Raw genomic sequence first — 27,237 nt, 5'->3', positions numbered from 1 at the left:
TAGTCTCTGCTTTGTTAGAAACTCACTCACCACGCTTGCTTACAGGAATTTCCCACTCAGGAGGAGCAGTCAGCAGACATTCGAAGATCAGAAGCTGCATCCTCGCCACTTAATCCGTCGGCAGCAGACCCTCCTCCCATCTCGGAGGACTCCGACATCAGTGACCTTCTCACTAAATCGCCGAAGCCTGACAGTCAGCAAGTGGATAACGCCTTGGAGGAGATTGGCTCTGACCTACCTGATGCCCGTCCTGCTCTGCAACTCGTTGACTATGACTTTAGTGCCACCTTTAGCCCACTCGAGGGTATCGCCGGCCAATCTTCATCTCAGTCCAGGCCTCGGTGGGGACCTGCAGTGCAGCCTGACTTGATGCAGCACTCTGAAGCTTCCAGCTCGGGTACAGACCAAGGTCAGAATGAGGCTGTACTAGAACAAGAGGCAAGTGATGAGCAGGAAAAAGATCAAACTAAGACTGACGGAGGTGATGCAGACACTAAAGACAAAGACTCAGAGAGTGGAGATACACCTGGTGGAGGTGTTTGTCTCCCAGGCCCTCAGAGTTCTCTCTCCATTGCCAACATTAAGGTTCCAGACAGAAGCTCTCGTGGCCATTCATCTGATGCTCATATAGAGGTTGGACAGAATGTCTCTGAGGTAACTGCTCCCCTCCCAACCCCCAACGTTCACGGCCATGCTTCCGACTCACACATCAAGGTGGGAGAACACGTGTCCGAAGTCGGCGTTCCCACACCGTCCCCCAGTGCTCACGGTCACTCCTCTGACGCTCACATCAAAATCGGGGAATATGTTCCTGAGTGTGTCCCTGCTCTTCCTGTCCCTAGCATCCACGGTCACATCTCGCACGCCCACATCAAGGTTGGCGAACAGGTTTCCGAAATAGAGGCGCCGTTACCGTTGCCGAACATTCACGGCCACAGCTCTGACGCTCACATAAAGGTCGGGGAAAATGTTTCAGATGTTGTGGCGCTGCGGCCTGCACCCAGCGTTCACGGACATTCCTCTGACGCCAATATAAGAGTGGGGGAGTTTGTGTCTAACGTAGTGGAAGGAAGACCTCGTTGGAGCAAACACGGACACTCCTCGGATTGTGTCCTCCAGCCGGGTTGTGTGGTCTCTGGAGAAGAACTCCCATCAGCCCCTCTGCCTGGCAGCTCTTACGGTCACTCCTCAGACTCAGCTTTAAGCATCGGGTGTGTGGTGCAGGGGTCAGAGCCGCCACCCGCTGCACTTCCAGGCAGCGCCTACGGTCACTCATCAGACTCTGCTCTGGGGGTTGGATGTGTGGTGAAAGGAAAAGAAGATCAAAAGACAAAGGACGAGGAAGATAAAGGTACTAAAACATGGAGGGAGTATTGGACTCTGTATAGGCATTAGTTGAGTTTTTATTTCTATGAATCAAGAAGAAAATAATTAAGTAGAAAATTAGAGCTATCATATCTTTGTTTTTCATTTGTCACTTTTAGATCCAGCACATAATGTTCATGTCTCAGCATTCTCAGATAAATTCAACAGATAAAAAACAGATAGAGGGCATCGATCCATCATTAAATAACCATTGTGCATCTTTTCACTGAAAACATTTATTTTTGATTGCAGTAACTGCCCATCTATTTTAAAAGATTGCATGTGTATTAAATGAGACCTCTAACTAGATGGAGAAGAAGAAATAATACTTTAAAGTCTGATCTGCTGTAAGAGTCAATTTTAAAGTAATACATTTCAGGTGAGCAGCAATGAGTTTCTTAAATCCAAATTGTTTGGATGTCATTTCAGTTGATTACTTTCATACAAAGCTAAGTATAATCATAGATTTCAATCTGTTTCTGCCTTTTCCTCTGAAGGCCAAATTAAAACACTTTCTTTTTTTCTTTTTCTTTTTTTTGCAACGAAACATTATTTGCTTGTTCTTTGGAGAATGATCTCTAAATATCTTCAGTTTCTCCTTCAGGTAGTCCCACCGGTGACAGGATGGTGTGTTGGACATCTGGGTTGTGGTTATCCCCTGGAGAGAAGTCCCAGCAGGAATACCTCTTGGCCCTGTCCGCTCAGTACCAGGTGGAACACTACGAGGACTGCTACAACTTACTGGGTTAGTGCAGAACACGGCTGAAAATAAAGTTCATATTTCTCTTGTTGAGGCGTTGCGTGCTTGGACAGCTATTCCCTCTGGGTCTGGATGATGTGCAGCTGAAAGGATTTTTCGCTCACTTTCTTTTTATGAGGTGAAACTGTGCCTACAAGGTTTTGTTTTTACAACTGGGTGCAATAGATTTTAAATTTCTGGGATCAATTGTCACACATCCCCTTTGTGTGGAGCATAGATTTGACTTGCTGAAATGACGGTCATTTCTGAAAACGAGGCTTATGTTTAGCTTTGGGGGGGAGGATCGTGGCTTGTTTAAGTCGCATCCTCGCTTTTTCACTCCCGGTTTGTTGTTTATTCATGCTGCAAGCAAATCAATCAGCATCTTCTCCAGTGAATTCCTCTTCCACATCGCCGATCGAAGCCAGCAGACATAATTATTAGGGCCGGGTTTCCATAAATGCAGGGATGGAATCGACTGAGCAGGTGAAGCAACTTGCTTCTGGGTGATTACTGCTGTAATCAGTCTGAAACTCGCCTAACTACACCCTCAATAAAAGACAAAAAAAAAAAAAATCCAGACATCTTGTTTCACTTATGTAACCTGCAGCTGTGAGAAAGACGTTTCCTCACCAGCACGCCTGTCTTCTCAACCCTTCACAGCTTCGTCCCCCGAGTCCCAGCTGCTGAAGCAGGTAACGCGGGGGCACTGGGGCCTTCCCATGGACCCGACGCTCCGCAGAGCCACAGACACCACAGCTGTCCAGCTCAGTGAGATGGTTTCCCTGCCGGTGCTGATAAAGCACTCTGTCACCGCCCCGCTCATCACGCAGTAAGTTCCCCTTCTGGAAGAGCGCTTCACGAGGAGAGGCTCTCTTTGTGTTAGGCAAGAATCAATGGCTTATTTCTGCAAGCAAATTAATGGTTCAGATTAAAGGTTTATCATTGTGCATGAAAGTCTGGCGTTACGTTGGTATCAGTTTTAACTGAATCCAGTCTTATTTAATTTAAACCTGTTAACGTTGCAGTTAATTGACCCTTTTGGGATGACAGAGATGCTTGTCGCTCCAGAATAACACAGCTGTATGAATGCAGATTTCTAAAAGTGATGAGAAAGAGGACATATTTCTATAAACTGCATATTTAAACACTAATATAGTTCACTGTGGTGTCAGCCTACTTCCTGCTTGGTCGAGTTTACTGTATTCGTATTCTGCAATGCAAATGCTTCTCTCCATGATGTGTCAACTCTGTTCCCAGTGTCTCCTTGGTGAATAAGGCTATAGTGGACTACTTCTTTGTGGACCTGGGGGTGGAAAGACACTTTGAGGCGCTGCGCCACTTCCTGCTGATGGAGGATGGCGAGTTCGCCCAGTCTCTCAGCGATCTGATCTTTGAAAAGGTGACGCTCTTTTGCCTGTAATTATTTCTGTGTTGCAAGATGTCTTTTGTTTTTTTTTTTCTCCAACTTTCCTACGGTCAGATTTGAAGGAGCTCTCAGTACTGTTAGCCTCTCTGTAGGTGATTTGGGAGCGTAGATTTGCCGCGTTTTAAAAATGTGAACTCACAGATCTAAGGACCCTTTTTGTCCAACATGCTCATACTGGGAGCACTTTTGGTAAGGGTTTTAATTTTCTCCCACTAACTATAATTAAATGCTGTTAGGCTAGTTTCATAGATTACTACGGAGAAGAAAACAGCATTTAGAGCAGCAGCCTGTAACTTTTATAAGGAAAATATGCTTTTTACTGATTTGTTAAATCTGTCACTGTCATAACATGTTGTGTAGTTTGTGCCGTCGGTGCTGTCTGTCTAACCAGGGTTCCTGCAATTCAATTTCACTTTTTTTTTCAAAAAAATAATAACAAAATGAAATGGATGGATTCCTTCCTCGCTTTTTCTTTTTTCTTTTTTTTTCTTTCTTGCCGTCTTTCCTGCTTGCCACCCACTGTTTTTGTTTTCCCTTTGCTCCCGGTCTCTTGTTTCTCCACATTTAAAGCCTGACCTCTGTAGAAATCTCTAACAGAAACTCGTAGTGAACTTTGAATTTTACAACAACCCCTGAGAAACCCTGTTTCCATCGGGAAAAGTGAAGCATTTCTCCATGGAAAAGGTGCAGGAACCCTGTCTGTCTGATTCCACTGCTGCCTTTTAAGCTTCCTGTCGTGAGATAACAAGCGCAGCCGTCGCTCACACCTCAGGGCTGTTCTGCAGGAACATTCATGTACATCTGTCTCCTGGGGCCCATCAGACAGAAGGTGTTGTTTATTCAGCCAAAGCTCTAATTCTACTGATTGGCACACCTTCAACCACACAGGAAGCGGAGACTTTAATCAGTTGTGTGTTTGTAAGACAAGAACTTGTTCTAAAAGTATATTTATCTAAAGATTAGGAACATTTAAGTCGTCAAATGTTTGCTTTGTGACCTTCCAGATGGCCAGCGGCCAGACTCCGGGCGAGCTGCTGACCCCGCTGGTCCTGAACTCCATCCTCAGCAAGGCCCTGCAGTACAGCCTCCACGGAGACACTCCCCTCGCTCCTAATTTCACCTTCGCCCTGCGCTTCCTGCCCGAAACCTTCCACCCCCACGCCCCGGACTCCCTCAACTGCTTGGAGCTGCGCTACAAGGTGAGCTGCCTTGACGGAGCGGGTACCGCGGCGACGACGACCCTGACACAGGCGTGTTCGTCCCAGCGTGAATGTGACAGCCTGCCGTGTTTTGACAAACTGCTCAGAGTGCAGAAAACGAGCTTTATCTCTCACCGAAATAGGTGAGAGATAACTCTATAATTCATAGAGGAATTAGATTCATGTCATGCTCAGAAACTAATGGTGCACATATGGGCCCCAGCTCTCCTCTCTCATGTTTCCCGAAGCTGCCGACTCTCCGTCTTGTTCCTCCTCCTGCTTATCTTTACCTCTTTCTTCACATGTTCTGCCTCTTTATGTTGCCGTGTTTCTCTCACCCCCTTCACAATCCTCTCACCTACTTTATCAGCAGCTTCATATTCACACCTTTCTCTCCTGTCATCCATCACTCTGCCTTTACCTGTTTTTTTTTCTTCCTCAACTCTCATTTCACCTCCTTGTTATTTCCTTCGCCTCTCTCAACCTCTCTTAGCTTTTCTGTCTGACATAGATCTTTCTCCTCCAGGTGGACTGGCCGTTGAACATCATCATCACTGACAGCTGCATGAACAAGTACAACCGCTTGTTTTCGTTCCTGCTGCAGCTCAAACACATGGTGTGGAGCCTCAGGGACGTCTGGTTTCACCTCAAGAGGACAGGTGAGGGAAAGGCAGCTGCTGATGCAGCTCGAGTTCAAACTTCATCTCGCAGAAAGGAGGGATAAGATTCTGCTTTATACCAGGATCTCCAGTGTTTATAGAAAGAAATGTTCAAGTTTTTTGTGTGATTTATTTATTCTAAGCAGAGGTCAAAGCCTCTGCTTTGAATAAAAGATAAACAAGGAATGTTGTTTATCTGTTTTCTTCATGGGGTTTGATTATATTGATCTACAACACTTTGTGCACAAATCTCAGAAATGGATAAACTAAAAGGAGAGAAACAGTCTTAAGATGGAAAAGGATGATATTGAAAATATTTGCACAGCGCTAAAAAACATGACCATATGTCATATCTGTATTGTAAAAACTACAATAATAATCAATTTAACACTAATTAATTTGTACAACTTTTGAAGCTTTTCACATTTTGTCCCATTCCAACCACAAACTCTTGGGTATTTTACTATGATTTTATGACAAAGCGACAGAAAGTACCGCTATATTTATCGAGTGGAAGGAAAGGATGCATTCATCCATCAGACTGGATAGAGAACATCTGTGAACGTCAATTTTCAAGTCTAACCACAGACTCTCAACTGGATTTCTAGCATATAAATATGCTGAAAAGCACTTGCAGACCCAAAAATATAATTCTTAAAACCTAAAATCATCAAAAATGCTGTTTTTTCCCACATTCAGAACTATGAACTAATCATGAACCATTTTAATTAAACAAATAATGTGATTTGTGATTGTACATCCAAAACCTCAATTGGTTTTTGCATGCTTCCCTTATAAAACTGAAGCCATCTAATTTGCTTATTATTCTGGACTCGATTGAAGAAAACGAAAGAAAATATTTTTCTTCTCTCAGCAATAAAAACAGCATCTTGGTCACTCTACATTGAAAACACTTGCTGTATTTAGCCAAGTTGTAATACAGCAACTAAAAGCAGATTTGTGTGCACCAAGCTGTAACTTAAAGCATAAGCCAATGAGTGAAGTCAAAGAGCATTAATAACTTTCAAATGAAAGTTATTAATGCTATAAATGAATTTGCGTTTATTGTTCCAAGAGGTTTCCAACCTAATGATCCTCGTGGCGAAGACCATCATGTTTCTTCACCCTTTTCAGCTGGGAAAGGGTGAAGTGTTCACTTGTTCTCACACTCATGCAGGGTGTCTTAAAATGTCTTAAATTCATGTATATAAAATTAAAACCTTAAAATATCTTAAATACCTTAATCACGCCTTAAATTTTGTTGTGGCAGTATATTCTATGTTGCTATTTTCTCTCGCTTGACTTTTCAGTTAGGCAAAAGTTTGAGTTGCACATTTTTATCGCATTGTTTGACTTGAGGCTGTTGAGGCCGAGCTGCTAATGTACCCTTGCCTTGCTAGCTAGCTAGGTTGTAGCAGTGTGTGAGAAGTATAAAAGCTGCTGCCAAGAGCCACAAACAGACCCTAGAAATGTCACAGCTGTGAGACTGGTGTTAAATTTAATTCACAATGGTCTTAAAAAGCTCCTAAAAGTTGTTAAACCTGACTTGGTGAAACCTGCATTATGCCTTGCAGCTCTGGTGAAAGGCGCGGGCCGCTCGGTGCAGTTCCATCAGCTGCAGCTCTACAGGCACGAGATGCAGCATTTTGTCAAAGTCATACAGGGTTACATCGCCAACCAGATCCTGCAGGTGTCCTGGACCGAGTTCACGGCCAAGCTGGCCACCGCCGGTGACCTGGACGGCATCCACCGCACACATGCTGACTACCTCAACAGAGCCATCTTCAGGTGACAACTGGAACTGCAAATGTATAATCCGTAACACCACAGCACTGCTGGTTGTAATTGTTGTCTCTGCAGAAATTAGGTTTTATTTTTGACATTTGAAGTTTGTTCTAGACGGCCAGAGGTGATAGTTTGTCTTGGGATGTGTAATTCTAAAATTATTTTTTTTTCTTTAGGCAGATTAAGTTAAGTCCTACTTTTTGGTTATCTTGTATTAGCTCATTTTATTCTCCTCATAACACACTCATTCACATTCCAGTTGAATGACGAGGCTAACTTGCGAACCCGATGAATGATTTAATCTGCGTATGAATAATTTAGGAGAGGTTGTTACTATCACACCGAGGTGTTTCGTGGTTGTGTCTCGCCTTCGAAGGTCATTAAAAAGTTAACTTTAGTCTTTCTGTGACCTTTCTCTCCCCTCGCCCTCTCCAGGGGTCTGCTGACGGAGAAAGCAGCTCCGGTCATGAACATCATCCACAGCATTTTCAGTCTGATCCTCAAATTTCGGGCTCAGCTCATCGCACAACCCTGGGACAGCCAGCAGGGGGAGGCAGTGCACCCGAGCTTCATTGCTATGCAGCAGTCGTACAACACTTTTAAGTATTACTCCCACTTCCTTTTCAAAGGTAAGACCGGAGAATATTGTTTCACCTCTGGCTGAATGTAATTTGGCCTCTGTAGTTACAGTCGAGGCAAGACAGGAAAGATTGAAAAAAAGGGGTTTTACGTCCAGAAATAAATTACTCCTAATGCCTTTACAAATTATAGTAACAGTTTCTGATCTTCCTGATAGATTTTAAGCAGTTTTGTAACCAGTTTAGTATATAGCTGAGATTTTATTGAAGCTTAATACGGATGGTTTCCTTAAGCAAATTAGGTGTTAGTAGTTTTAGATTTACACTTTAGATCATTTTACCATTGGAACACCAAGTTGTGCTAAAGTTCCAGTCATCTGACCCAATTCGCTGCACTCGGATGAAATGAAACTGGAGTGAATGATCAGTATTAATCCAGTCTGGTGCAAACTGGAAATTGCTTGAACACCAGAGTTACTGTTCAGAGGAAAGCAGAATGTAAGGTTATTTTGTGTAACCTCTAAGAATTTCAGGAGAATTCAATAGAGCAGGGGTCCCCAAACTTTTCCTGCGAGGGCCACATGACTGTTCCCTTTCCTGGGCGGGGGCCGGTCTTAGTTTTTCGAGAAGTTTTGTTGACGAAACTGTGGACCGGGGGGGGGAGGGGGGGATTGGATTACTGCCGACGACATATTCGCGTTTGTAGATAGATTTTTACCCAGAATGCAAATGGAAAAAAACCGTGAGCGAAACGGTGACTGGTATTGACTAGTATATATTCCATTGAGGGAACCTAAGTTTTATATCTGCTCAAGAGCCCCCCCTGGTGGTTGAAGAAAAATCCACATATATATGAAAAAAAACACTGAATGCTCTCTGGTATTGTTCAGGGGGCCGGACCAAATGAGGAGGCGGGCCGTAGTTTGGGGACCCCTGCAATAGAGGATCCTTAAACCTCAATTCATAGGTCTAAGAATTGAACATCAATCCAGTTCAGTCGAATTGAGGCTCTGTGCAGAATTCTGACCTCATGTGTATTAAATATGAACTTGTGCATCCAATTCTCAAACTTAGAAATAATTAGTAATCAATAAATAGTAAGTTCTATTTTATTTTACCTCATGAAACATTAATATTTCAGGGGGAAAAAGGTATATCTAAATATCAACATGATATTCATGCAGATTAGTGTATGTAAGCTTCTGGCTTAAGCTGTGAGATTCATGGACTAAAACTTATTTCTCTTCTTTTTTTTTTTTTTCCCCTACCCCTCCAGTGGTGACTAAACTGGTGAACCGAGGCTATCAGCCCCATTTAGAGGATTTCCTGCTTCGCATCAACTTCAACAACTACTACAAGGACTCTTAAGGTGCTCTCTGGTTTCCTGTTGTACATCGTTTAATTGGCTGAACCCTCCCCGTGGGCCGCTTTGAGAAGATATGTTGGATTTATGACGGTGTTCAAACGTCCTTGAAATCCCACCTCTGCTGTCCTCCATTTAGGAACCAAATGGTAATTAATGTTGAGCCCTTAATGGTTTTCATGCACTTAAACAATCAAGGCGACACGCGTGAGCTGAAGCTCCTGACTGTTGTAATGCATCTTGTACACATGTGGGCGTTCACTGATGTATATTTAAAGCTAATATAAATGAAGTGTTCATGTGTGAATACAAAGTTGACATGTTTTCTTTAATGAAAGCTCTGAGTCTGTTTTTATGTAAAATTTCTAAAGTAATGTGTTAAAAAAAAAAAAGAAAACTCCAAGCAGTAACTCGGTTAAGAAATTACATATTTATTAAAGACTGAATGTTAACATTAATGGTTTTAGAAAACCGGGTTTAATTAAGTGCAAAGCATTTCAGGTAATAAATGTAGCCGTTTATAAAAAAGACAGAGTGAAGAAACACGTTCCTGCTAATATTATGGTAATGTACCTCCTTCACTGTGAGTACCAAGAATGTTTCTAATGATACATTACTTACAAAGCAAAAAATATATCAAGGCTGTAGCTCTGCAGCAGGTCGCACACAGAAGGAAAGTTTTAGTTTCCGGATGGAATATTAAAGTTTAAACTAATTTCTTCTAGCCAGTAATTTGCTAAAGAGAAAACACAAACAGCAGCTTTGTCATTACACACACACAAAAAAACCTCTTGATGGGAAACGGTAATCACATTAGTTTGCATTACTCAGGACTCTGGAGGAGCGAAAGTTTGCTGTACATCAGCCTCACTGCAAATAAAGATCCGGCAACAGAAAAAGAGAGCGCTTGATATTTGAGAAGGTTCATTTTAGTGGCTTGTGGTTTGTTGGAGTCTTGAGAAGCAGGCCATCTTTACAGTAGGTGTCGATTTTCTCTACCTTTTCACATTGCACTGATATTGTGAATTAATTTACACAAACAAGTCCCAGATCAGGCATTTCCTTTTTTTTTTTTTTTTTTTTTGCAGTCGTACATGTAACTAAATAAATTTCCCCCAGCTTCACCAACGTGTACATTCCTCAAAGTCATATTTTTATTTTTTATTTTATTTTTTTTGCAATCCATGTTGGCTGTTTCGGTTTAACTTCTCCTTGCCTTGCATTTGTCTGTCCATCACCTGATAAGAGCTAAACTTTAATAGGCCTTGTGAAAGCAGATATGCACATTTTCCAAAATGAACTTCGTCTTAACTATGTACAGCTCCGGTGGAAAAGATCACGTTTGCTCACACTGGACATGAATGTCTGGTTAATTTGAAACCTTTTAGGATGCATTTGGGTGGTTCATCATCTCAGAGGTTGAAGGATTTGCAAATTTTATTTGAAAAACAAGAGTGTACCTTTAATTTCTTTAAACCCCAAAGGGTTGAAATTATACATAGAGGATGAAATATTAACCCTCCTGCATACTTGTATTTGATCATCTTTATTTTGGGAGGAGAAGAAAACAGCTGCTCCAGGTATATGCAGCTTTCCACATCAACGAGATAAATACTTTTTTCAATGAAGGTTTTATGACTAGGCTGGACAAAAAAAAATCCTGAATGGTTCTAGTTTTGAAATGAATGAAAGAACAGCTCAAATGGGTCACTTAAGGCCAAAACTTATTGTTAAATTCATCCGTGAAGTGAGTGTATGCTAACTTTTCACCTTTATGCTAACTGGGATAGCAGGAAAACCAGTTCTAAATCAAATAGTGTTTCTAATCCTCTTCCATTGTTGGTAACATAAACTAAACAAAATCATTTAATGTAACATTCAAGGTCAGGTTCTTTTCTTATCTGTACAAAATCTCCATCGTTTACAGTTTATCTGCTGAAATAAGTTCAAACGGCAAGAAACGTCCAACATTCCCACAGATAACTACGCTTTCAGCTCTTGTGCTTTGAAACATGCGAAGCGGCCGTCTCTGGGCATTCTTTCATGCATTAATGGAGACAATTTGAGTGGAGTTTCCTCTCGTATTACTGTTCGGCACTCAGAACAGAGGCTTTAATCTTCTACAAGTGGAGTCGGTGTCATTTATTCATGAACCGCAACAGTCCCTGCACACACACGCAGATTAAACGGCAAATAGACACACTGACAAATCATATTTACACACGACTCAGAGGAATGGAGCGTAGAGTTGTTTGTTTTTTTTTTTTGGAGGGGGTTCTCGATGAGGATGTTGCAGACAGATTATCCTCAGATTTGTTTTTGTACAGGTAGTGGGGAAACTACTTCAAGCGTGATGTTAATATAGCTCACCAGGAATGCTTAAGATGGTGAAGTGTTAAAGTTTGTGGAGAGAGAGTAAAACATTTTCTCTCCTGCCCCATATTTTATGGCTGATTATAATAAACCTCTATAGTCACTGCAAGCAAAAGCAACCACCATCGTCTAAACTTTCTTTTTTTTTCACGCATTTAGCTTCTTTTGCTGTTTTAATTAGTGCTTAACCTTAAAAGTGCAATATTTGTTTTGTTCAGGGAAGGAAAAAAAATGCCAAAAGAGATTAATTACTTACAAGTTTTTTTTCATACACAAACTCCTTCACGCTATGAGAAGCTGAAACAAACGTAAACCTAAGCTGAGGTGAATAATTCACCACCAGGACCAATCAGAGCGCAGGACCTTAGGATGAGCATGCTGTGTAAAATGGTGTACAAGGAAATAAAGAACTTCAAAGATCCATACTAGTGTAAGCATGGACCAGATGATATTGAACACCAAAGAGATGGATTTGACTTTTGTTTTTGGTCAAACGCCATGACGTAATCTGGAGATGTGGCTGCAGAGGCTCAAAGGAAGTGAACCCTGCGCTCTCGGGATGGTGTTACAGTACTAGAGTTGGGGGCGGGGAAGTCGTAATGATACCTGGTTTTTGTTTTTGTTTTTTTCCTGGAGAGAAAGGAATGTTCTGACGACGACTAGGCCTCAGACTCCAGGTCTTCTTGGTTCTCTCCGCTGGTCGAGTCGCCCGTCTCGGGTTCCAGAAGAAGAAACTTGCCGTCGTTGGTCAGAGGCATGTTCTTCATCAGCTCGGCCAGAGCTTCTGGATCCTTTAACAGAAACAGACCGATTTACTTCACCTGCTTTGGATTGAGACTGTGCAAGTGATTCTATGGTGTAAATACACTGACTTACAAAACGTAAGTTTTCACATTTTGTCACGATACAGTCAGACGTCCACATATTTTTTTTTTTTTTTGGTTGCTTTTATTTTTCGCCTCCTTTTCTCTGATATCCAGAATTAAAATCCAGTGCAACCAGCTCTGACATTGGAAGTTGCCTCGTTATGAAGTTTCTTAGTGAACAAACAGAATCATGGAGAAGGGAGAAAGTATGTGGAGACGTTTATGAACCCGTTAGGTTATAAAACTATATCTCCAACCTTGGAGCATCTCAAATAGCACTGCTTGGTTCATCAGAAAACTGAAAGAGTATGACGATGTAGTGGGCGGAAATCTGAGTCTGTAGGTGTCCAACACTAGTAGAGACAAATGTTAACGCACTGTTAGAGGGTTCCACATGGTTTTGACTCAGAGGAGCTGGTTACATTTATTTTCATGTCACAACTACGCACCAAACGAGTTTGGTTCTGAAAATGTGAAGAAGTTCCAGGGAAATTTCCTTTCACTCTAGTTTACGTTCCAGGTGCTCCCTCTAGTGGAGACATTTAGTCTTCTCTTAATTTAAATCATAATTCACTTCAAACTAAATAATTTTTAATGCTGAAAATCCAAACATAATGGAGTCATATCAGTCCTGACATGGATATAAAACTGTCGCCTCACTTTACGCTTTTACATTAAAAAAAATAGAATTAATCAAAAGAATCAAGAATGACATCCTGGATTTCGATTTGTCTTCCGTTTCCCATAACAACATATTTACCTTCTTTGCTTCTGTAATCTCCTTTGCCAAGTTTATGGTGTAACATATCTGTGAATGAAAGGAAGAGGGCAGAACTAATTACACTCTTTCAGCATCGGTGAGCATGCGTCTGAAGTCGAGCAGGAAAAAAAAAAAAAAACACGTATTTTTGTGGGGAGGCGAAGAGCTGAACCTTTTCGCCCTCCGTGTTGCTCTCAAAGACAAAGGCGCTGAACGACGGCTCTCCCTCCTCGTTCCCGTCGCTCCAGTCTCTCCCCTCGACCACAAACCCCATCAGCCTCCCGTTCTCCTGATGGGCTGCGAACTGGCACACCTCTTCTAGCTGGAACTGAGAAAATAAAAGGTATTAACGTGGGGCAGACAGCATGATGGGAGCCTTTAATTAAAAGCAGTGACCCGATTTTTAGGGCGTGCTTACGCTTATTCTTGTTACTTGAGTTTGTGGGTCAATCAACCTGTGAAGGAGAAAATAAAATACTTTTAGGATGTTTTTGCCTTCTTTTTTTTTTCTACTTTCAATTGTAACCATGTTTTTATTTGTCATTTTTTTAAGAATGATACAAATACTTTGTAGAGGCATCAAGAGAAAAACAGCTTGATAAGTCAAAGTCTTACAAAACCAGACAAAAATTACATACCCCTAAGCTTTAATGCTAGAAATGTGATTATTAAGGCAAATGTGTCACATGGGTGATTATAGCTCACCACTCAGGGAAGGATTATATTGGGGGTGGCAAGAAAAAGGGGGGGAAAAAAAAGGAAAACCTCATCAGTTTGTACTTTTTTAAATGAAATTAAAGAATATTTATGTGCCCAGTAAGCAGTGGGTACATCTAGGATCTCCACCCTGTGTTTCAACATGTTTGCCTGTTTTGCACTCTAAAAGATTCAGACGATATTCAGCATTTTCAATAGTTTTTAAAATGAAGAACTGCTTAATGGATGCTTTTTAATAATGTATGTCAAACAACAGAGGATAAAGAGTTTATTTCCTCCCTGGATAAGAACTACAAATTACATTGCAAATGGATGCTAAAAGAGCATTTCTCCAAAAAAAAGAAAAACCCACAAACAAAAAGAACAAACAGAAATACCTGAGGCTGCTGCTGGTGACCATGAGGTGGGCCTCGGTGGTCCTGAAGATGTTGTGGATGGCGCGGGCCGCCAGCACCTGCCTCATGGCCTCGTAGATCACCTCCTGGTTGTTTCCGCACCGAACGGCCATGGAGCCCAGGAAGCGCACGGCGAACACCTGCTGCAGGAGGGAGTCTGCGGAGGTAAACGGACAATCATTTACAACAGTTTAACACAAACAGTGTCTTTACGGGGCACGTGGAACAAGTCTTAAGGTTACCGTCACTCTCTGCTGTACACTCTTCCGTTTCCCCAAAAGGATTCGTCCGCCTGTAACGATGCGAGCACATGCATCAGCGAAACAAAAAACGCAGTTAACCCCCTGCGTCGCCGGCCATTATGAAGATCTCGGCTTCCTGGAAATGATGTAATCAACTCAGTGAGGCCAGTGTTTGGGGAAAATTAGCGGTGCCTCACCCCCCGCCTGCATATGGATAAACAAGCATAATCATGCGACTGCTCTGCCTCACCTCCCCCCGGCTCTGTTCTGGTCCTGGAACTCGGACGCCGGCAGCATGATGTCGAACTGAATGGGCGTCCCAGGAGCGATCAGGTCCTCTGGTTCTGGAGCGGCCCCTGATTTCTGGGAATCGCTTCCTGCGGGTTGAGCACCTCCCGGCTTGGCTCTGAAGGGACAGGACAAAGGATGACTGAGCTTCAGGGAACGAACTCGCTAAAGGCAAGCTCGCTTTTATTTCTAGGACTTTCATAGAGCTAGCAAGCACATCTTTGTGTTGACTGAAATGTTTGACTGAGCATGTTAAAAAGGTCTTTTGGCCAATACCGACTTCATCCTGTTCAACAGAAAAACTTCTTGTAGGAGAACTATGTCAATTTGCAACAGTTTCGCATTAATAACAACATGACGCACTAAGCAGTTCTCTAAATACAGCAGTGTGTTTTAAAGTGTGATGCTGACCTGTCGGGGTTGGGTGCACCTTCTTGTCTCTTCTCAAAGCTGGTGATTGGAGTGACTGCCTGTATGGCGGTTTGGTTCAATCTGATAGCGACGGCCTAAAGAGGAGCAAAGCCTTTCAATAATTAACATAAATCAGGATTAGGACGGTAGAGAAGATAAATGAGACAAAACGGGCTGTGTTGAGAGACTGAAGCTGTGAAGCTTTATTAAATTAGTTAATTCTAAAATTATTCTCCATCTGCTGCTTAGCTCGCCATGTTTAAGCTCCTCCAAACTGTCTCATTTCTATTTATTGCTCTCAATCTGACCAATTTGTGCTGGGAATTGGGCCGATGAGATGTGATTCTGAGAAATGTGGGGCTGCCATTACTGACAGTTTCTAAAAGCAGCAACACGGGACCTTACCAAAGTATTTTTACAAACTTTGATAACTTACATATTCTATGTGATAGACTAACACAAAGGAGCACAACTGTAAAGCAGGAAGAAAATTACATGCCGTTATTGAATTAAAATAAAAATAAAAAAAGTGAAAAGTGTAAAAACTCAGCATACTGCTAGCATTGTGTTCTACAAACAGGGATGGTGGGATAATTGCTGCTCTGTTTAACATTCAAATTGTGCCTTTACCTCTGGGTTATCAGTCAGGTAGATCTGCCTGGAGATGTTGTTCACAGTGCAAATCCACTAAGAAACAAACACAGACACAGATTAGACCTCCCTCTGGTTCTGCCACAACGTCCCCGAAATAACTCGACTGATACCAGCTGTCAGAGACCACTCAGACGTGTCCGAGCAAAAACAATGATGAAAGCCTGACAGCGTCTCCATTGTCCCGTGACAGATACTCGTAGCAGCACATCTCTCTGTGATGAAGATCAAACAAACCGACGTTTAAGCTGCCTCCTCTTTCACTGACCTCCTCGTACTCCTTTTTGCTCTCAGCTTGTAGAATCATCGACCTGCGGGAGGCGGGGAGGGGCGTGAACGATAACGGAGGCAATTAAAACAAGTTTGATCGTATTTTTGGCTTGCTTGTAATTGTCAGAAGCGGAAGGGCGCGCGTACGTCTTTCCTGAGGGGGAGGTTATCTGAAAGCAGTAACGTCTGTCCTCGCACTCCACCGCCATGACGGAGCTGTTGTCCAGGTCCAGCACCATGCCCCCCGCCACGGCCCCTCGAGGCTGGCACATGAGGTTTCCTCCCTGGGTGAAGAAGAAGAGTCGATCCCAGGCTGTGGTCACCAGGCCTGTTTTACTGGGAAACGGGAAGAACGACGACAGCATGAGTAAGACTAATGTGATGACCTGCGCAAACAGGAGGATCTACAGAATATAATCAAATCATCCATCCATTTCTTTTATTTACATTTCAGCAGTGGCTTAATTCTGACAAATATGACAAATAAACTTTTAACTACCTGTTTCTACCTGGTGAAAACTAACATTAGCACAAGTTTCATCAGTGATTCACCCTGTCTGGTTAATATTTGCTCCGCGAACACAACTAACGATGTGTTTTATCATTACAAAGAGCCTTATTGGACATGAATGGAGCGTTAAGCATTAGAGCTTCAGCCATGACAAACAGGAATTCATTAAGATTCGCCACGCAGGATAGTAGCACCTGTTTAGCTTTCTAAAACTAAGTTTGAGTCACTTTTGATGCAAAAGTCATTTGTCCTGATCATTTAGCTGTCAGCAATTTCCACATGGAAACTGAAATATAATCACAGTGTGTGCCTGATAAATTTCAGAAATATAAATTATGATTAGCTCAACGCTAATCTCAGTTCTGATGCACAACTGACACAGGAATGCTTATAACTTTGTGTAAAGAAAATTTTGTGAGGTGTGAAAAAAATTCTGAATGCCAAAAGGTATTTGCCCCATTAAGATTCTTAAATTGAGTTTTTCCACTTTTTAATTTTTTTTTCCTGTGGGCCCTGTGTTCTTGCAGAGTCTACAGATTTCAAATGCTTTGTGCTCCTTTAATGCCAGCTACTACTCTGTAGTTGGCATTAAAACAACTTAAGCTTACACCAGGCCAAACCACTCTGGGCTGTTAAGTTAATTAATTCAGCTAGGGTTAGGGTTTTTTACCTTTCATGAAGTTTTTGATTGAACTTGATTAATTACATATTTTCTAGGCACATAGAGCCACTTTGTAGCACAATCAAGTAACTGTTACCTTCAGTTATAAAAAATGCTGTATATCTCAAACACTACTTTGCAATTTGATGACTGGAAAATTGGCCTCTGTGTCTTTAAGAAGCGCCAACCCTTTCCGACACATAATCGCACCTCCATCATCTCGTTTACAGACGTTCTTAGGAGCTTTACACTGAGAAGTACTTCATATGAAGAGCTAAGCAGATGCACAGTTCCATCAGGTGTTTGCTAATTGCTGCTGCCGCTAGTCTGGAGGAACTCCAGGTATAGTTTTGATGAGGGAACACATAAGAAAAGGTCATTTTTACATAATACACTCCCCCTTGTTGCAGAGAAGTGAGTGACTTGAATTACTGAAATTAAATTCACTTTCATTAATACTGTAATTTATTAAATGGGTTGTCATCTACGTGTTTATGAAATCCATTAACCTATGGATTTCTAAACTACAGGTGTGTGATTCACATGAATTAGTCATCTGTGTTCCTTTTTTCTCCTTCCACGTCCTGTTTGCGAAATAATCGGAAACCCTTAGATAATCTTAGATAAATACTGAGGTGTGTGGCTCCCGGTGGACTCTGTGACTCAAACGCTAAATACTAAGAAACCATTACAAACAGCAGAGCTCATTTGCCCTCAGTCCCATCAAAGAACTTGAGGTTGCACTTGCTGTTCAGAGTGACTGGTGTTCTGGGAAACCTTTTTCCTTTGGAGTCACAGACATTTGTCAGAGAGCTTTGATGTATATGAGGGAGCGACGGGGTTTGACAGCGCTGGCATTTCACTAAATCACAACGCGCGCCACGCTGCGGTTTTATCCCCTCTGGCCATTAAGGAAGATTTCCTTCTCATACATCTGCTCTACAATAAGCTGGCAGAGCACGCTGCCACCATGCTACCTGACCCACCTCGTCTTCTTTGACACTTATTGTTTCTCTCCTTTATGTTTTCTGCATATTAATGGAGAGGAAAAAAAACTTCCCAACAGAATACCATCAGTCACAACTAACCAGGAAACATCCCTGGAGCTCAGATAGGGTCAAAATTATGGTAATCAATCTTACAGGGTATCTGCAGGCTTCAGCAAGTCAAATTTCTAAGGCCACCTTGAATTACAATTTTTTTTTTTTTTTTTTTTTTGCACATAACGCACCTACCCTTATATTGGTAGGTTACAGAAATAAACCTGTGGCAAAAACAAACGTCCTGCCAACTGGAAATAAATTTGCACTTACCCATAATAAACAGCTAGCTAGACGGGGTATATTAGCAGCTAGTTAGCGGTAGCCTCAACTGCCTGCAGTCACAGAACGCAATGAAGATGTTTACGTGTGACTCAAACATTTTCCTGGCAGAAACTTACATATGAGATTAAATAGTCCTGCCAGGAAAAAAATTTTAAGACCTGCGATTAATGTATTTATGAGTCTAAGACATTTCAAGACGGATGAATTTAGGACCATGTTAGGATGCACATACACCCCGTCTTACTTCCTAATGTTGAGGTAGCCAGCCTTCTGGATAAGAGTGCGATTGACGGTTTCAGTTTCCTTATCCGGCATATACACGGTGTCTTCCACAGACAGAAGCTCCTTCTGCGCCATGCGCATGGTCTCGGCCTCGGCGTCCAGCTGCTTCTGGATACTGGACAGAAAAATTACATTTTAAAGGGAAAACATCTCAAGTTAATTGTAAATCCAAAATATTCACACCCCTGAATTTTTCCACACGGTGTCACATTGCAACTGTAAGTTTTCCTGGATGTTTTTTTTGGGTTTTTTTTTTTTTTTTTTGGGAGGGGGGACTAAAATAGAAGTGCATCATTGTGAGGAAGTGAGACTGATTTACGTGGTTTTCAAAAATGTTTTTCAAATGAAAGTCTGAAAAGTGCGGCAGCCGTTCAAGCACATTCCTCTCTTAAGATCTAATATATACGATAAAGGTTGGCGGTTGTGATGTGACGTTAAGTGGAAAGATTCAAGGATTTTTCAAACATTTACAAGATATTAAGAGGCAAAGTTGTGCTTCATCAGTTGCACACATTGACTATTAAAGTTAATTACTTTTGGGCCATGTTGGACACTGAGGAGAGAAAGCTTTCCATCTTCTTTGACACAAGCTCAAGGCCCTTCTTGAAAAAGCTGATCTGTGAGTGAACAGATAGAGTCATGGTTAGCCATTACGCCACATTTCCTGGGTGGGTCTGCAATTAAAATGTCTTTATACTCATTTTCTTCTTGCCAACAAAGCCAATAAGACACAGCTTCTAGCTTCATATTTATTAGCACATCCTAGTGAATCAGTGCGCAAACCCTTAAATAAATAAATCATTTATTGCTCTAGTCCTGTAACACTATGCTGTAAGAACTGTGAAATCATCGTCAATCACTTTAATTTGAGTAGATCTGCTCATTGGGGTGGCAGAAAAAACTCCAACATTAATATTAAAGGTTAAATTCATACTAAACTTTTTAGGTTTATCAGAGGGGCAAGGAACTGACTCTCTGCTTCCCTGGGGTAAGAATATCATGTGACACAAAGGTAGATTTATCTTGGACACTTCCAAGTGGGAAAGACATAAGAACATGCTTTCTCTAGTCTACTCTTCATCCCCAGAACCAAACAAGCAAGCTCACCTGTTTAGAGCTGCCTTTGATTCATAAGAATGTAAATGTGATGTTTAAATGCTTGCTTCATAATTGGACACCATTATGTTTTTATGGCGTAAAGCACTTGGCACTCGCTGAAATGTGCGATACAAATAAACCTAGGAACTTAGGAAACGACAACATTTCTGCCTCTTATTGCGAACACATGCACGATCGCCGAAATGTGCTGGGACACAGTTCAAAGGTCAGTACCTGCGCCTGGGTGTAGCCCAGCATGGGCTCGAGCATTGCGACTCTCTTGCGGTACTGCAGGGCGTTGAGGGCGCAGTAGTACTGCAGCGAGGCCTGGTGCTGCTTCCTCCTGGTGTAGGCCACCTCCTTCACCATGTCTGCCTTCAGCTGTCCAAACAGAATCGACCTGAGCATGCAAATGGATCCCTCGCACATGGATAGCTATCGAGATTTGCACTCCCCTGCGTATTGTATGCAAACAGTCGTCACGCTCTTAAAAATGCAAATGAGCGAGCTCCCATCTCCTTGTCCACGCAAAACGACACGCTCTCATGTTTAATAGCTGCAGCGTCTGCTCTTCAACGTGAAGTGTTGCAGTTTTAGAGCACATTTAGCTCTGCAGCAGGTCGCTTTTTGTTCACATCGCACAGTTTCAAATGGTCATCGAACACTTGCACTGCATTAACAGCAGCGCTACCGCTCTGGAAGGCTTTTTGCAGCTTGTTAAATTGGCACTTTGCAGTTACTCTACCTTTTCGTTCTCCTTCTTCTTGGGCAGTCGGCTGTACTTGACCATAGCCGCCTCATGCTCTGATCAGCAGGAAAGAGAGAGGGGGGGGCGGAGAGGGGGGACATTGTATCAGCAAATAAGGCCTGCAATTTCCTTCTGAAAGCACCAAAAGTTGACGCTTACCATCAGTGGCGATACCGAATATTTCCTTCAGAGTGCTTATCTCTGAAAAGTTTAAAAGTTTAGTTAAATAATCCAAGATAAATGTGGGAAAACTTTCTCTGTTTATTCCCGTTTTATATTCGGCTACCTGTGAGGTCTTTCTCTCTGAACTGGATCAGGGGGAACACCATGCTGTCAGCCATCTGGTTGGCCAGCTCGGAGTGGAGCGAGTTTAGCTGGGAAAAAGAAAGAAAAAAAAAATTACACATTTAAAAAAAAAAAAAAAAGCTCAGCAGAAGGACAGGAAGCGGGGCCTCAACAGACATCTTGGAGGATTCTCGTTTATATTTATATTTTTTTTCTTGAAGGTTACATTTTCAAGCTAGGAAAGATCATTTTTCAATCACCGAGTGGGTTTCACTGCAGAGAAAAGCCTCCACTCTGTGGAGCAGAGGGTTATGTGGAGGATAACAATAATAAAACCCTTCTGTTTACCCTGATAAAGGAAACAGGATCTCACAGATGAGCAAATCCTTCTTTTATTGTTTGCGCTTATCAACAAGCTCCACGCCAACGGCTAACAAGTCTGAAGGATGAAGCTGGTGGATTTGGTTTGACTGGATGGGAGCGGATCGGCTGGATTAGATTCAGGACCGAGCCTCGTTTCCTCGCCGTGGACGATGAAGTAGAAGGTCGACACCTCGTGTCTTTGACGACGTGAGTCCTGGGCAGGTTCCTGAACCCCTGCAGCTGACGGGGACAAGTCCATCTGCTCTGCCTGCGCACACACTCCTGATTCAGCTACGCATCCATCCATCGACCCGCCGCTCTGCTCCGCTGTGTTCATCCATCCAGCATGACACACATCACATCCGCCTCCCCGCTTAGCCACTCGGTTCCGGTCTCACAGGACTGATAGTCTGTCCATCTTCTTATTAGGCTCTTTTTTTTTTTTTTTTTTTTTTTTCCCGCCCTGCAGGAGGCTGAAGGGAGCACAGGTGCAAAATCTCCCGTAATGAGATAAAGAACCCAACTAATAAGTTTGGAGCAGTTTATCATCGCTCGGTGAGAGCACGGATTTACGGAGAACTGCCACGGAGTGACGCTAAGAAGGACGGGGCCTTACCTCTCCAACGGTTTTTGCGAAGCTCTGTAGTGTAGTTATGACCTCTTCGTCACCTTTCCCGAGGGCAAAATTCTAGACAGAAGGAGAAATGGTTTGAGTTGTTTAACTCTGAAAACCTAAAGTGTAGGGAAGTTGGGCGTTAGTTTCTGTCAGAATACCTCAAAATGAATCTCTAGTTTTTCTCTTTTAAAAACATTTTTCCTGTGTGACTCTGTATTAATTCTACAAAATGATCTGCTGTGATTTTTACATTAGCTATGAGAAAATTAATGGATACAAGACAGCTTTCTGTTTGTTGTTTTGATGTCAGTATAGGGATAATTGAAGCATATTTCACTTCTCATATCACACCTACACTAGATGATGGGCTGGTCACGATACTGGGTGTCTGTCTGGAATAGAGAGATGCTGTTTACACCGTTTCTACAATATTCTGGACCAGACTTCAGAAAGGGCTTACAGAGGCAGTAGCCCAGGGCGCCAATTTTTGGGGAGGCCTCACAGATTTTTATTCATTTTATTTATTTTAATGAATGCCTGTTTTGCAAATATTGTACGTTAGATAGGTGAGCTGTGTTAATATTTTGGGATTTTTGTGAATATAAACAACAACTAAAGTATTTGAAAATGTTTTTTGATTTTTTTTTTTTTTTTTTTTGCAAAGGGACGCAACAAAAAAATCTAGCATCTTCAATTAGTGTCATCAGTTCATACCTGGTTTATGCAAATGTAATTTGCATTAGTGAAATAACTTTTCTTTTGTGGACAGGGCACCAAACAGTTTCCAGCCCAGGGGCCCAGATCCTTATAATTCGGCCCTGATGACAGGGGAGTTCCACGTTCAGCTACCCAGCGAGAATTTAGCCTTTAACCTTTAACCTTCACAACAGCAGGGGGCATCATCCAACTATCACATAACTGATTTCAATTATGCCGTGTTAAAAAAAAAAAAAAAAAACAGATACTCTGTTATTCAAAACAAAAACACAATAAATCTTAAAGGGCCTTTTTAAAACAAACTGAACAATTCACATATTAAACTTGACAAATTCACATTTCTGAATGAAATATTTTCCTCATAAACTATCATAAATCTTTAGGGTTTATTTGAAAAAAAGTTTTCAGTTGTTTGTTCAGAAACAAATAACATCACAGCCGACATCTAAAGTCACTTCAAACCCAACATATTCATATTTACTTGTCTGTGCCTCACTTGCAGCATATTTCAAATTGCAGCTCTTCCCTTTTAGAGGGGAGTGTCACAGAAATATAACCCGGTAGAAGCCTGAAGAAGAACATTTTCTATTATCGCCACCTGCTGGTTCCGCCCTCACAAGAGTTTCCACGAGACTTTAATGCGCCCGATTGGTCTGAAAGAATCCTGTCCTCTGTGAAGCAGCAGCATGTGAACCTCAGTCTTTCACTCGTCCAAACCGAACCACACCCAGCCCGTCTGTGTGAACACCTTGTCTTTTTCAAAAACCTGTGCTGTCAAAGTGCTGTGGCCTGTCCCCAGCTTTAGAAACTTTTAATTAAACCTAGGTTGTTTGTTTCTGTCCAGCTTTGTCTTGGTCGACTAATTAGCGTTACTTTGTGGATGAACTCTTTGATGTGGATGCTTAGGTGTCTGCAAACTTACTTTCTTTTCGTAGTCGAGAAGCTGCTGTGAAAGCTGCTCTGTGGCCAGTCCCATTTCACTCTGCAAAGACAGGAGGAGGACGAGGCGTTGCTTATTATGAAAGGTTAATTACAAGAGATCAGCATGTAGCCTCCCCTTGTGTATCATAAAGGAATTAACAAAATAAAGAGATAAGGGATGAGTCAAAGTTCACTTCATTTTGAACACAGCGTGTGCGCTTTGGTACCTGAGCTCCAAACACCCTCTGCATGGCCTGCAGCAGCTGGTTGGTATACTCCGTCAGATTCCCTGCATCCTCCTCAAACACACTCAGCAAGGAGCGGGTCTGTGGGACGACACGGAGAACGTCAGAGGGCCAACGGGGAACAGTTCCCTGCATCTCTTTACCACCCGACTCGCAGTGAGGGAGAAGATTAGTTTCAAGATCTGGACTTAAGAAATTTCAGGAAGTACTTTCAAAGGAAATCCAACCAGTTTTTTTATTTTATTTTTTTTATAACTCAACATAAATTACATTTATTATGTAAAAATATACATTAGAGAAACTTGAAAGGTTAAACTATACAAGAGAAGAAAAAAAAATCAGTGGTTTAAATTTTTATACAGTAAATAAAAAATCCAAAAATGATAGTTTATGGATGGAAAGCGCAAGCGAACAGCAATTTTCAAGTCTTACTACAGTCCTTCTAACACATTAATGTGCCTTGATCTAATCTAGTCCATATGAAAACTGTATATCATCCCCTCAGCATGATGTGGCCACCACCGTGTTTTATAATGTGGTCAGTGTAATGTGCACGCTGAACACAACACTTAACGATGAAGATGCTAATTAGATGTCCTGTAATTGTATTCAGTATTATCATATAAAGGAGAGGGGGAAGTAGAAATGAATACCAGACTTTTTAGATTTCAGCCACAAAAATGTGGAAAAGGTTTGAACGACATTAATATCCTTGCAAGTTTAAAGAGAGGATAAGAGAACGAATTGAGGTTATTTCATTAGGAACTGATAAGCTGAGTTAAGGTGGAAATAAAGACATGAAGATTATTTTACTACAGGCTGGCTATGCAAACTAAGAAAACTCAAGTTGGAGCCAAGTCATGGTAGCAAACAGGTGCAGCAAGGAAGTGCAGAGAGAGCAGAGAGGTACACGCCCATAAGGGATAGGTCTGTTTACATTTCTCAGCAGTTGACTTTTGGCACTCAAAGAAAGATAAGACTCATTACATTAAAAAGAAATTATTAGCAGCATTGTCAGCCTTGGCTTTCTTTCTTTTTTATTTTAGGCCTGTTTCTAGTGAAGAAAAACTTCCTGAAAAGGGAGGAAAATGTACATCTTTATGTCTTCTTGCATGAGTTGCACTTAAACTAGAACCCAGTAGAGATGACAACACTGTTTGAAGCAAAACTGATGCAACAAACAAGAGAAAACAGCCCGGGGAGCAAGTCGAGGGTCTCCAGAGCTGATTTAACTCTTCCGTTATGCACTGAAATCCTGCAAACGTAGCGATATTAGTCAGTGACACAGCCCTGCTGCAGACTATGATGGAAACCTTTCCCACACCCTAAGAATCAGGCCAAAACTGGCTTTGCTGCAGGCTACAACCGAACTCTACATATCGCAGAGGAAAATAAAACTGTACAGAGAGTAGTATTCACACTGAGCCATATGTTTGAGACAGAAGCCTTAGGATGTACACTATATATACATGAAGACAACCCTATGACGAGAGGTAGCACTGTAAATATAATACACGCCACAAAATGTGTGATATTTACATAGGAGGTTGTGTTTGCGGTAGAGAAGTGTTTTTCCTAATCACGGGGGGATTACGTTCTAATAATGTGGCAACTGGACGCTTTCATCATCGACCAGTGGAAACAGCCTACAGTGGGTACTGGATACTGGCTAGGCTAACGTAAAGCTAACCGCTGCGCTGGTAGCGCACTAAACGGGATAACTGTGTCTCCGCACACGAGAAAAAAAAAACACACAGGCGTACCTGAGGACTGTCCTGCAAGGCGTCCTCAAGGAGCAGTTTATGATGTACGGCAGGCATCTTGTTAACTGTACCAGGAGACGGGAATGAGGGGCTGGAAATACTAAGAATGAGAACTCTGTTTCCCAGAAGTCTCAGCGTGACTACGTAAAATTGGGGGCAGTACTCTGATCGCGTCTCACCCACCCACACAAATTCATTGGAAATAAACAAATAAAAACTGCCGCATTCAATCTTTGAGAGGATAGTTTTTATGATTTTGATGTTATTCTTTGAAGCCTCATATTTATTGTGATTTAAAGTGTAAGCCTAGCTCAAGCCAAGTGTAAGCTAGCTAAATATGAGCTAGCTAAATTAACAAGGAACAAGTGTTAATAGTGCCCCCTTGTGGTACTAACGGGATTTACAGCCGCTTGACATAATACTTAATATAGAGAATTTTGTGAAGAAAGTTTCAATGTTATTTCCCTCAGTAATATATATATTACTATACTATATTTTTTTTATCTGCACTTTTGGGGCTCTACATGGCTCAGTGGTTGAGCAGATGTATAATACACAGTTCTCAGCGCAGTTGTCCCCAGTTCTGTAAGAGAATGGTAATAAATCAAACCAGTTACTGTGGCGGATTGATAAAAATGTGAGAGAGGAACACGTGGAAACTCTGCAAAGTGTTTAAACACATTTTATCAAAAAAATAGATCTAATCACTTATAAAACTGACTTTGCAACCACAAACTAAAACAGTAAAACATTTTAATGTCTCTGTATTAAAAGCCAATGAGTGAATATGTTTTGTGCTGATGGTCAAAAGCATTGAGAGCTGGAGCCTGTATGATGTGTGGGTGACCCTCGAAGTCTTTAAAAGATAAAAGCCTCAGTTTCATAAAAAAAAAAACAACAAATTGGCGTATGAGTTTAAAACATTTTTTTTTCTGAATTAAAATTTTAATAACCAAGCCCTTAAATATTTAATGTCTTATTTTCTAAAGGTAAGAATGTGCTCTGGTCAGATAAGAGCAATATTGAATATTTTGGAATACATACAAAACACTGTGTGGCAGAAAGCTAACACTGTACAGCACACAGAGAGAAACATGGCGGTGGCAGCATCATGTTGTGGAGAAACTTTTCTTCAGCAGGCACAGATAAATAAAAATATACTTGTCCATGCTTCATCTTGAATCAAGCATGGACCTGACTGACCCAGTCAAAGTCTAGTACAGCAGGTCTCCCTTAGCTTTCAGAATTACCTCATGCAGAAGCTTAGAAGCTTTACAAATCTTTCCACATGAAGCTAGCAAAAAGTTGACCCTTCAGTGCACCCATCTACATCCCACTGATATCTTAATTATTTGATCTGATGCTCTGCAGCAGCTGAACCCAAAATAAACAGTCTTCCTTGTGTCTGTTTATTGGAAAACTTCAAAGACCTACTTTTGGCTTTTGGCTATCAAGTGAGAAAAAGCCCATTAAAGGCTTTTGAAGATCTGAATAACGGTCTAACTGATCAAGGCGGCTCTCATTGTGCTGCATATGGCTAGTCTAAACAAGCAGGTCAAAACGCTCCCAGGCAGAGCAGAAAAGATTTCCCTTCTTCTTCCCAATGGACTTG

At 41.8% G+C, this 27,237-nt stretch overlaps 2 protein-coding genes across 4 annotated transcripts in view; one reads left to right on the top strand and one right to left on the bottom strand.

The window, feature by feature from the left end:
* The window catches only part of tubgcp6 (tubulin gamma complex component 6), a 39,494-nt gene extending 17,535 nt beyond the window's left edge, over positions 1-21,959 (top strand). The window contains exons 17-26 of one of the 3 annotated variants that reach the window (XR_001426882.1): positions 46-1,351; positions 1,958-2,110; positions 2,768-2,936; positions 3,365-3,506; positions 4,538-4,732; positions 5,259-5,391; positions 6,966-7,179; positions 7,612-7,805; positions 9,031-9,266; positions 21,833-21,959. Coding sequence is in view for 2 of the 3 variants with exons in the window: in XM_015048205.1 (XP_014903691.1) it covers positions 46-1,351; positions 1,958-2,110; positions 2,768-2,936; positions 3,365-3,506; positions 4,538-4,732; positions 5,259-5,391; positions 6,966-7,179; positions 7,612-7,805; positions 9,031-9,122 (2,598 nt within the window). In the remaining variant the exon portion in view is untranslated. Of the gene's footprint in view, positions 1-45; positions 1,352-1,957; positions 2,111-2,767; positions 2,937-3,364; positions 3,507-4,537; positions 4,733-5,258; positions 5,392-6,965; positions 7,180-7,611; positions 7,806-9,030; positions 10,214-21,832 lie in introns of those variants that run through there. The other 2 variants (XM_015048206.1, XM_015048205.1) reach the window with 2 other exon arrangements.
* appl2 (adaptor protein, phosphotyrosine interaction, PH domain and leucine zipper containing 2) lies at positions 12,100-25,774 on the bottom strand. The gene is made up of 21 exons (XM_015048207.1): positions 25,626-25,774; positions 23,845-23,943; positions 23,619-23,678; positions 21,980-22,051; positions 21,002-21,089; positions 20,875-20,916; positions 20,713-20,771; positions 20,202-20,348; positions 19,404-19,486; positions 18,832-18,984; positions 16,238-16,426; positions 16,089-16,131; positions 15,800-15,856; positions 15,170-15,264; positions 14,721-14,876; positions 14,471-14,520; positions 14,211-14,385; positions 13,535-13,571; positions 13,289-13,444; positions 13,117-13,164; positions 12,100-12,281 (listed from the first exon to the last, which is right to left on the bottom strand). Exons 1-21 carry the CDS (start codon positions 25,680-25,682, stop codon positions 12,150-12,152), a joined length of 1,998 nt encoding a protein of 665 aa, XP_014903693.1. The 5' UTR covers positions 25,683-25,774; the 3' UTR covers positions 12,100-12,149.
* Positions 25,775-27,237: the final 1,463 nt, after the last annotated feature.

Source organism: Poecilia latipinna, unplaced genomic scaffold, assembly GCF_001443285.1.
Source record: "Poecilia latipinna isolate Pla-1442-1.1 unplaced genomic scaffold, P_latipinna-1.0 Scaffold867, whole genome shotgun sequence".
In the NCBI taxonomy this organism is placed as follows: Eukaryota; Metazoa; Chordata; class Actinopteri; order Cyprinodontiformes; family Poeciliidae; genus Poecilia; species Poecilia latipinna.
This window is presented reverse-complemented; position numbering and strand designations above follow the sequence as displayed.

Coding starts and splice junctions, on each gene's coding strand:
- appl2 (XM_015048207.1), bottom strand. CDS start 25,682: ATGCCTGCCGTACATCATAAACTGCTCCTTGAGGACGCCTTGCAGGAC. Junction 23,944..25,625: donor CCTTGCAGGACAGTCCTCAG/GTACGCCTGTGT, acceptor GTCGTCCCACAG/ACCCGCTCCTTGCTGAGTGT. Junction 13,445..13,534: donor CTCAAGTAACAAGAATAAGC/GTAAGCACGCCC, acceptor TTATTTTCTCAG/TTCCAGCTAGAAGAGGTGTG.